Source organism: Talpa europaea (assembly GCF_964194135.1).
Source record: "Talpa europaea genome assembly, chromosome: X".
NCBI classification, from domain to species: domain Eukaryota; kingdom Metazoa; phylum Chordata; class Mammalia; order Eulipotyphla; family Talpidae; genus Talpa; species Talpa europaea.
In genome coordinates this window covers 95,459,923-95,470,540 of record NC_140081.1, presented here as the reverse complement: position 1 = coordinate 95,470,540, position 10,618 = coordinate 95,459,923, and the positions used below count along the sequence as shown (strand labels likewise).

At 65.8% G+C, this 10,618-nt stretch overlaps 1 protein-coding gene across 1 annotated transcript; it reads left to right on the top strand.

Moving 5' to 3' along the window:
* Positions 1-3,355: 3,355 nt before the first annotated feature.
* Positions 3,356-9,716, top strand: IRAK1 (interleukin 1 receptor associated kinase 1; the record flags this gene model as incomplete). Its single annotated transcript, XM_084258683.1, has 14 exons — positions 3,356-3,491; positions 3,587-3,754; positions 3,845-3,976; positions 4,053-4,156; positions 4,336-4,524; positions 4,723-4,787; positions 4,876-4,990; positions 5,537-5,655; positions 6,017-6,224; positions 6,537-6,602; positions 7,606-7,842; positions 8,323-8,758; positions 9,156-9,299; positions 9,655-9,716. 14 exons carry the CDS (start codon positions 3,356-3,358, stop codon positions 9,714-9,716), a joined length of 2,181 nt encoding a protein of 726 aa, XP_084114809.1.
* Between the last annotated feature and the right edge of the window lie 902 nt (positions 9,717-10,618).

Below are 10,618 nucleotides of genomic sequence, written 5' to 3'. Positions count from 1 at the left end.
TATTGTAACCATGTTTAAAGTAATTGTTCCAGAGACAAATGCTTCCAGACACCTTTTCTTTCTTTACAAACAAAAATTGCGGCAGGAGGGAGGGGATAGTGACTGACCGGAGAGGGGCTGTCCCTTCTCCCCAAGAAGGGAGATCTGGAGACCGGCCCCCAGCCCTGATCAGCCAGAAGCCACCCAAAGAAGTTAAGCCTAAGCCCCGGACCAAATAGCTGACACGTGCCACTTTCGAAGTGAGAGCAAAAGCAGGTTTTGGACCACACAGTGCGCTTTCTGGCCTTTCTGCCCAGACCTTGTTACCGTCATTATTTTCTAGGTCAGACAAGGTCAATGTGCCTGCGAGGGGCCGGCGGGGGTGTGACCAGCCCCTTCCGCCGTGGGGGTGGACGGGTGGCAGGCATCTCCCTGGAGACGACTGCTGGGCTGCAGGTCAGGGACTGTTGACTGGGTAAATGGCGGCCTTCCGCCTGGCACGGCCAGGCCACAAGGTGGGCGTTAAGGCCCAGCACACCTCTCTCAAGTCCCGCCTCTCCCGCGGGGCATGAGGCTGACGTCCACTGGACAGTAAGATGGTGGGGGGGGGGGCATGATCTCTGCTGTCATCCCGCCCGCAGCCCCAGGCACGCAAGAACTCCCCTTCCTTGGCATGGCAAAACCCGACAGTTTAAGAAAGCTGATGCCCCTGTAGGCTCCGGGCTCCAGAACAGGGCCCGTGTGCGCTCCTGGGAAAGGCGCCGAGCTGCCTGTGGTGACCTTTGCATCTGGGGTCCAGTAGCGGGGAGAAAGGGGCAGGGCGCCTCCAGCCCGGAAGCCCGCCGAGGGCAGGGGTGTGCACGCGGTCTGGGGCGCCGCCGGGATAGACAGCCGTGGCTGGAGATGTCCCTGAGAGCCCTCTGTCACGTTCACCTTTGGTTGTTGTGTTTTGGGACAATTACTTTAGAAAATTAGTAGGTCGTTTTAAAAACAAAAAATATTGATTGCTTTTTTGTAGTGTTCAAAAAAGGTTCTTTGTGTATAGCCAAATGACTGAAAGCACTGATATATTTAAAAACAAAAGGCAATTTATTAAGGAAATTTGTACCATTTCAGTAAACCTGTCTGAATGTACCTGTATACGTTTCAAAACACCCCCACTGAATCCCTGTAACCTATTTATTATATAAAGAGTTTGCCTTATAAATTTACATAAAAATGTCCGTTTGTGTCTTTTGTTGTAAAATCAAGTGATTTTTTCATAAGGTTCTTTTACTATTTGAAAAGATGGGCAGCACGCAGTTTTATTTTATTTTTGTAAGTTTTTTAATACGTGTGAAAGCAAAAGAATACCCAGCATGCCTTTCTAAGTGACGCGTTTGCACCTTTTGTTGGGAAGTACTGTATCCTGTGCTGTTAGCATTCTCGATAAATCTCTCTGTGAAAGTGACTCAAGGTCTGGGCTTTCATTATCAGACAGCTCCCAGGACAGCATGGTGGGTGTTTCCTGCTCCTCGTGGCTGTCCCCCGTCAGGTAGCCGGCCACCTGGCAGTGCAGCCCGCGGCCCTCCTGCCACCTCTCCTTGCTTGCTGTGAGGCGACGCTTTCCAGGCGCAGTGCTCCTGCCAGCAACGGGAAGGTGGCATGGGGGCCGCGCAGCCCCAGGTCCAGAGGCCTCTGCCGGGCCGCACCGCTGCCCCCTTCCCTAAGGGCTCTGCTAGGGGACCCTCGCAAGGCTGCTGCCCACCGAGCTTCCTGAGCTGGCGAGGGCACGCTGAAGGGCTGCCCAGAGGGGCTGCTGTCGTCACCACAGGCTTTGCAGGCCTTGTCACACCTTCCCATGCTCCCACAAGGAGGCATGGTCCCGGCCCTAATGGGTGCAAGACGGGGTTGCCATTGCCCCTGAGTGTGTGGTGCATCTGTTACGTGCCAGCCCGTCCTGGGAGCTGGTGCCCAGCAGCAAGCATGTGGCGCCAGCCCCTGTGCTCTTAGTGCTGAAGTTTGAACGGCCTCAGTGAGGCCCAGCCCCATGAGGCGCCGCCGGGCTTCAGGCTGTGACTGTGACTTCTCAGAGGCAGCTCCCAGGGAGGCCTGTCTTGGGTGGACCTAGTTTCCGGGGATGACCCTGAGCACTGGGGAGGATGGTGGCGGATAGGGGCGTGGAAGCGCTCTGGGTCAGGATCAAGAGGGAAGAGCCAGTCAGGGGAGGAGGCCTGTCACCTCACAAGCCTGTGTCCGGCTGGAGAAACGAGAGAGGAGGCACCGCTGCGGCTGGTGGCCCGCTGGTGCCGGAGGTGGGCATGCGTAGAGGCGGAAGAAGGACGCGTGGAGATGCCAGGGCCCACAGGGGCCTTGGGCAGCTGCCCTCGGGTCAGGGTAACCGTCACCTGGGGTGCTGTTTGAACTGCACCCGGTGAAATGAGGGTCAGGGAGCCCCGGGGCATTTGGAGCCCCCTCGGCGTTGTGAATGGCAGGAACCGCACAGGAGGGCCAGGGAAGCAGGGGCCGCAGCTGGAGAGCCAAGTGCTGTGGCGCTGGGAGGAGCAGGGACCCTCCTGGCGAGGCCCAGGGGGTTCTTCCAGGTAAGCGGGCGCGGCGTGGGGCTGCCCTGGGAGGGGTGGGCCTCTGACCTTGCCGGGAGACGCCCACGGGAGGGCCAGGGGAAGGGGCGGGGCAGGGAGCAGCCCGCGAAGGGCGGACGCGGTGGGAGTGGACAGCGGCCCGGTGGCTGCGGGCGGACAGGGGCGGCGTGCGGCCTGATGTTTGGTGCCAGGCGCCGCAGGGCAGGGGCGTGACCGCTAGGGGGAGGAGGGCGCAGGGGCCAGGGCACCTCCCCGTGAATCAGTCCCTGCGGCCGGAGCCGCGAGGAGGGAAGCAAGGCCGACGGCCTGGAATCCCAGCGGCGGGGGCCGGCTCCCAAAGGCGCGGGCACGGTGGGGTTCAGAGCGCCGCAGCCGGGCGGCTCGCTGGCCGAGCTTCCCGCCCGGGTAGCCCCGGAGCTCGCTACGCGCGGCTGGGCCGCCACGCTGCCGCCTCCCGAAGAAGGCCGGACGCTCCAGGGTCCCCCCGCGCTCGCTCGAGGCCGGCGCCAGCCCTTCCAGGCGCGCCCTGGCGGCGCTCGGCCCCGCGTCCCCTGGGCGCGGAGCCCCACGGGGCCCCTCCTCCGGGAAGCCCGCCGGCCGGGAGGCGGCGCCGCGGCCGGCGGCGGGGACAAGATGGCGCGGGCCGGGCGCCGCCCCTTCCGCCCCGCCGGGCGTCGCACGAGGCCGGCTTCAAGGGGAAGTGAGTCAGTGTCCGCGGACCGGCCGGCCCGCGCCCGCCGCGGCCCCGACAGGCCCCGACAGGCCCCGGCCCGGCGGCGGCGGCGGCGGCGGCCATGGCCGGGGGGCCGGGCCCGGGGGACCCTGCGGCCCCCGGCGCGCACCACTTCTTGTACGAGGTGCCGCCCTGGGTCATGTGCCGCTTCTACAAAGTGATGGACGCCCTGGAGCCCGCCGACTGGTGCCAGTTCGGTGGGTGGCGGCGGGCCGGCGGGGCGGGGCGGGGCGGGGCGGCCGGCCGGCCCCGGGGCCCCCGGAGCCCCGTCCTGACGCCCCCCGGCCCGCAGCCGCCCTGATCGTGCGCGACCAGACGGAGCTGCGGCTGTGCGAGCGCTCCGGGCAGCGCACGGCCAGCGTCCTGTGGCCCTGGATCAACCGCAACGCCCGCGTGGCCGACCTCGTGCGCATCCTCACGCACCTGCAGCTGCTCCGCGCGCGGGACATCATCACCGCCTGTGAGCGCGACCCCGGGCCCCGGGCCCCCGCCCCACCCCCCGGCGGCCCGCACTCGGCCCTCACCTGCCTTCGCTTCCCGGCCACCCCAGGGCAGCCTCCCGCGCCCCTTCTGCCTCCCTGCACCGCTGCCCCGACGCCCAGCAGCGCCGCTGCCCCCCCGGGGCCTGACGCCTCCCGCCCCTGGAAGCCGCTGTCGTCCACGTCCACCCTCCTCTCCCCAGGTAAGGGCGCCCCGGCCGGGCCCGGCGGACTCTGCCACTTGCTCTCAGGCGGCTTCTTACTGGTGTCTTTCTGAAGCTTTTCCAGGCGGGCCCACCCATTCTGGAGCAGAGCATGCACCGGGCCCTGGCCTGGCTCCTCTCCCACCACCAGCACCGTCTCCGGCCCCTTCCTCCTCCAAGGTAGGCGGGCGCCGCCCCTGGCGAGCTTGACACCAGAGCCAGAAGCCCGGCCTTTGGCACAGGGGACGGCCCCAGCCAACCTACGGGGGCCATCCACGCCACCTTGCAGTCCCAGGAGCGGGCAGCGGGACTGAGGGGAAGCGACAGGATCTCTGCTGATCTGGGGTCCCTTCCCACAGACCAGCCCAGAGAGCCCTGTCTCCCTTCTGCAGGGGGCCCACCTCTCTCCCTTCTGCTGGCCCCCCCACGAGATTTCCCAGGGCACCCACAACTTCTCAGAGGAGCTCAAGATCGGGGAGGGCGGCTTTGGGTGCGTGTACCGGGCCGTGATGAGGAACACCGTGTATGCTGTGAAGAGGCTGAAGGAGGTGGGTTGAGCGGCCCCCCAAAAGCCCCGCAAGATTATCTGCAGCCCCTCACTTTTCTCCTCCTGCCCTGCTTCCCCAAGCAACTCCGTCAGCCCTGTGAATTCAAAGTTCAAGGTCCCCAGGCCCTGGGCTGTCCAGCCCAGCACACGGGACAGGAGCCTCACGCTGCGCCCACCCCACTTTCCCCACGGCCCGCAGGAGGCGGACCTGGAGTGGAGCGCCGTGCGGCAGAGCTTCCTGGCCGAGGTGCAGCAGCTGTCACGGTGAGCCGAGCCGAGCCGGGCAGGGCCGCCCCCATGGGCTGATGGCAGGCGGGCAGCGGCTGCAGGCTCTCACCCTCCTCTTCGGCAGGTTCCGTCACCCAAACATCGTGGAGTTTGCTGGCTTCTGCGCTCAGGGTGGCTTCTACTGCCTGGTCTACAGCTTCCTGCCCAACGGCTCCCTGGAGGACCGCCTGCACGGCCAGGTCTCCCCCCCACCCGCCCAGCCCACCACTCTCGGCACTGCCCAGTGCTGGCCCACGTCCCTCAGAAAAGGGGGTCGACTCGAGTGGCCGAAGGGTTCCCTCCAGTCAGGACAGCCCTCAAGGCGTGGGGTGGCGGCCCACACACACTCACGCCTCACCCACGACTGGGCCTTGCCCAGCGAGGTGCCCGCAAGCCACCAGGGCTAGCCACACACAGGACGGGAGCGGCCTGCACCGTCCGGGGGGGGGGGGGGGGGGAGGCGAGGAGCAAGCCGCCTGCAACGTCCTGGCGGCCTGGGGACGACGGGGCGTGCGCCGGGAACTCTGGCAACTTCTGAAGCCGGACCTGGCCAGTGCAGTCCCTGTGTGACTGAAGCCTCGCGCGAGGTAGCGTCTGCAGGTGTCACTCCTTAGTTTCCAAGACGGGAAACTGTGGCCCAGAGTCAACAAGCTGGTCTGGGCCAGGTGGGGCAGGTGGAGGGGTTGGGATCAAGGAACAGCGCCCCCAGCCTCCCCTGCATCCCTCTGCACCCTCTGCCGCTTCAGACCCAGGCGCACCCCCCTCTCTCCTGGCCTCAGCGACTGGACATTCTGCTGGGCACGGCCCGTGCCATTCAGTTCCTACATCAGGACAAGCCCAGCCTCATCCACGGAGACGTCAAGAGGTGAGGAGTGTACACAGCCGGGCCTCTGAGAGTGAGTCTGGTGAGGGGGTGCTCTGCGCCCTGAGTGGCCCCAACAGTGGCCTGACCTCCCTTGCTCAAGGCTGCAGGGTGGGTCACCGCGTCCCCACTGTGGACAGGTGTGGAGTGTGAGGACAGGCCACGCTGAGAAGCAGGGCCCTGACCATACAGGTGGCCTGGGGGCTGCTGGCTCAGAGCTCCCCAGGTAGCCAGAGTGTGGGGGGCTGCTCCAGCTTCTGTCTGTGGGCGTGGTGCCCGATGGACGATCACCCTTCCGATTTCGTCAGGGCGCCGTGGGGGTAGAGCGGCCGGCTAGCTGATGCCACTCCCTTCCCTCCCCAAGCTCCAACGTCCTCCTGGATGAGCGACTGATGCCCAAACTGGGGGACTTCGGCCTGGCCAGGCTCAGCCGCTTCTCGGGGGCCAGCGCCGGCCAGAGCAGTGTCGTGGCCCGGACACAGACGGTGCGTGGCACGCTGGCCTACCTGCCTGAGGACTACGTCAAGACAGGACGGCTGGCCGTGGATACCGACACCTTCAGCTTCGGCGTGGTGAGCGGGGCCCCGCGGCCAGCTTTGGGGAGCAGCGGCCGCGGCCAGCTAAAGGCAGGGCAGCCGCAGAGTTGCGCGAGCCCTCCTTCCCTGGCTCAGGCCCTGCTTCAGTCTGACACCTCAGTTCGTGTCTGTCGTCTGGCCTTCTCTTTCTTCACGCGAGCTCGCTAAGCCAGGGCCATGCTGCCTGGGCACTGGTCCACAGCTGCCCTCTGGGGCCTGGCCCATCAGTGCCGGTCCAGGCCTTAGCGGCCTCCATCCGAGGCGCCTGCCCGCACTGCAGCCACTGCCATGCTCGTCCTGCCTCCGCAGGTGCTGCTGGAGTCCCTGGCTGGCCGGCGGGCTGTGAGCATGCAGGGCGCCAGGACCAAGTATCTGGTGAGCGGCCTGCGGAGGAGCAAGGGGGAGGCGGGGAGGCCGCCAGTAGGGCAGCCTGGAGGGTGGAATGATCTCGAATGCAGAAGCCAGTCTCTCCTGCTGCCGACTCATCTTTGAAAGTCGGCAGGGCCCGAGCAGCTGCCTTTGCCTTGCCAAGGAGAAATGTCTTTTCTCTGCAGCTGCCGTGGGCCGTCCAGAACCCCCAGGCGGAGCGGAGGGGGAGGTCCCACAGGCCACCCTGGTGTGCTGCACAAGAAGCCATGGTGCAGCCAGGCAGGGGGTGAGCTGTGGCTGAGCGCCCCTCCATGCCACGAGGCCTGGGCCTTGGCGCCAGCTAGAAGGCCGTCTGCTCCTCATGGGGCCCTGCGGAGGCTCCGAGCTCCTGGCCCTTGTGCCTTTCCTGTTTGTGCCCGGCCAAAGCAGTGTCTCTAACATAGAGAAGTGTTGGAAGGGCCCGGCCTTCCCGCTGCGCTTGGGACGAAGGCCCTATGCCTTCCCATGGCCCCGGGTGCTGTGGCCAGCGCCACCTTCCCTGTCTTCCAGGCTCGGCTGCCCCAGCCGCCTGCCCAGACCTTCCCCTCCAGTGCCTACTCCCTCCCATCTCAGAACTCCATGGAACCTGTTTCCACTCCCGAGCACCCTCCAGGGGGGCTGGGGGGACAGTCCCCTTCTCCCAGCTTTGCCCTTTGAGCTAGTTCTCCCCTTTAGCCCCAAACTTGAGTCCACTGGCTAGTCCCCACCGAAGGCCCGTGGGCTCTTCCACCGTTTACTGCCAGTTTATAGGCTTCTCGGTAAACCCCACTTCCAGAAGTCAGCTCGGTGAAGGTGGACCCAGGGTGCTCCACCTGTTGCCCCCCGTCTCCCTAGGGCTCAGGGCAACACTGGGCACACTGGGAGTGCTTAATCTAGCCAAAGAAAAACCGCAGGAGGGCGTGGTGAGGACCTGGGCCCCCACTGAGGGCATGGCCTCCCGATGGCCATGCTCACAGCATCTGTCTCACAGAAGGACCTGGTTGAAGAGGAAGCCGAGGAGGCCGGGGTGGCCCTGCAAAGCACCCGGACGGCGCTCCAAGCAGGTGTGGCCGCAGACACCTGGACCACACCAGTCGCCGCCCAGATCTGCAAGAAACACCTGGACCCCAGGCCTGGGCCGTGCGCACCGGAGCTGGGCCTGACACTGGCCCAGCTGGCTTGCTGCTGCCTGCACCGCCGGGCCAAGAGGAGACCTCCCATGATGCAGGTAGCCCTGGGGGAGGCAGATGAGAAGCTGCCTGGGGAGACACGTCTCTGGACAGCCTTGTGTTCCCAACGCTGCCAGGCTGCGTTCTGGAGACCGAGTCTCCACCTCTGGCGTCCGCCTCAGTTCAGCCTGAGGCTGCCAGAGCCCCGCCTAGCGCAGGCGCCTTTCCTGCAGCGGATGGTGCGCGGGCTCTGGCCCCGCCTGCGGCGGTGTGGGACCAGGGCTTCTGCTCGGCCCCTTCTGGCTGCGTGTGCCGCGCTGCTGAGCCTGCCCTTTTGCGTCCCCTCCAGCCCCCACCCCCACGTCTCTCACAGTTCACGATAAAGATGCCCGTGTGAAGGCAGCAGAGCAGTGAAATTCACTGCGTAGAAGACAGTGGAGCCCTTCTCTGTCCTTAGCTCGGCTGGTTGGGGTTGCTGGGTCTGGCCCGCCCGGGAGCTGGGGAACCCTCGTGCCCTGAGAGCCCTTCTCTCCTCCAAGGTATACGAGAGGCTGGAGAGGCTACAGGCGGCAGGGGCAGGGCCCTCGCCGGAGCCAGAGGCTCCCATCCGTGGCACCCCGTCCCCACAGGAGAACTCCTATGTGTCCACCACCGGCAGTGTCGTGAGCCACGCCAGCCTGTGGCCGCCCCTGGCAGCACCCTCAGGCATCCTGGCCCGGGCTCCAGAGCGAGCTCAGAAAGGCACCAACCAGCCTGCAGAGATTGACGAGAGTGTGCCCGGCCTGTCTGCTGCCCTGCACTCCTGGCACCTGGCCCCGAGCTGTTCCCCAGACCCGGCTCTGCCAGGCACCCCTGGGCCAGGGGCCACCCTGCAGGCCCCACCAGCCCTTGGGCAGGCCAGCTGCACTCCAGGGGGTACTGGCCAAGAGTCAAGTTGGGGAAGTGGCCCAGGGCCCCGAGCCACAGCTGTGCAAGGTAACGAGGACAGGTGCCTAGAACAGGGACCAGGGCCTCCCGTGGTGACTGGCCCCATATTCCCCACCCCCAGGCCTTGGGGAGGAGATAACTGCAGCCTGTTCTCAGTAAGCTCCAGGCCTTGAGAAGGGTTGCGAGGCGGCCTGGTACTAGCTCCTCTCCTCGGGTCGGGCCGCCGGGTGGGTGAGGAGAGGCCAGGAGTGAGCTCCCTTAGAAGCTGGGGAGAAGGAGCGCTCTGTGCAGAACTGGGCTCTTGTGCCTCAGCGTGCCGGAGGACGTCTGTCCGGAAAGGGCAGGCAGCAGGCTGGGGGCCAGGAGCTCACAAGGCCGGCCACGGCAGCGGGGCTCTCCCTGGGCCAGCCGCCCGGCCCCTCGGCTGACAGGGTTCTCTGCCCAGGGGCGCTCCCGGGCAGCTCTGTATCGTCGCAGGCACCGCAGATCGTCATCAACCCGGCCCGCCAGAAGATGCTGCACAAGCTGGCCCTGTACGAGCACGGGGTCCTGGACAGCCTGCAGCTGCTGTCGTCCGCCTCCCTGCCAGGTATCTCCGGGACACCCCTCCCCAGGGGCGCGGGTGGAGGCCGGCCGCCCAGCTGAGGCCCTGGGGGAGCACCTCCGCCCTCGCTCCCTTCGTGGCTCCCTCGGCTGCTGAGAGCGGCACCTTCCCTGGGCCTGCCAGCACGCCCCCAGCTCGCCGCTTCTGCAGGAGGCAAAGCCCCAGCAGGAATTTTCCACTGCAGGTGCTATTTGAAGAGCCACTGCTTAGAAATAGAAACCCTTCACTCCTGAGAGCGCCCGGGAGCTGAGGAGGAAGCGTGGCCTGGCCTGCAGCCAGGGCTTCTGGCAGCTGGGCGCCCCCCTGCCCCATGGCTAAGTGGCGTTTCCTCCTTCCGTAGGCTTGGGCCTGGAACCGCAAAGCAGGCAGAGGCCCGAAGAGAGTGATGAATTTCAGAGCTGACCCGCCACTTGGGCAGACCCCGCAACCCGGAAGTCAAGTTCTCGTGGGTGGATGTTCTCAGGGCACAAAGCCTCAGCGGCCACGGGCAACAGATAGGGTCGCCCGCACGGGGTGGGGAGGGGGGCGCGTGGAGGGTGCTGCTGCTCAGGGCCCTGGGCATGGGCCAGGCCCAGAGCCACCACGCAGACTGCCAGAAGCTGTCAGGGCTCGACGTCTCAAAGACCTGCCTTAGTCCAGCCTGGCGGGAAGGAAAGCCACTGTTGAGGGGACTGGGGGAGGAGTCTAAGCACCCAGCGACCACCCTCAGCCCTTCCTCTTGGACTGCCCTGAAGCCCGGGGCAAAGTGGCCCCTGAAGAACAGCAGCGGCGGTGCAGCGCCCTCCTGGCTGCTGTCCCGCGGTTTGCTTTCCTCACAAGATGTGAGTTCTGAGATGCCCGAGTCCAGCCGCACCCGCCCTGGGCTGGGGACCTGCGAGCTGGCCAGCCTCCTCCAGGCTGCAGATGGGCACCGAGGCCACGGCCTCAGCAGGGCCAAGGCACTGACGGGGACAGACGGCCACTCCCATGTCCGTTAAGCTCAAGCCCGTGTTACCCAGATAGTGGGAAGTCCCGAGAAGGCGGGAGCTGGGGAGCAAAGCAGAAAGAGAAGGAAGGAGGCATTTGGGGAAAGGGAACCAGGGCAGACTACAGAAGCAAGTCAGGTTTCCCAGCCCGTGCACACCTCCCAGGGCAGCAGCCCGCAGCAGCCCGGGGTCCGCAGTCACGAGTCACACTACATGCCCCACGAGGTGGGCATCGGTGAAGTCCAAGTGTCTTGGAGCAATAAAGACCTACCTTGCCCTCTCTGCCGACCTCGGGGAGTGTGTTGTGCTGAAAGCCTCGCGCTACCCAGTGCCGCTCAC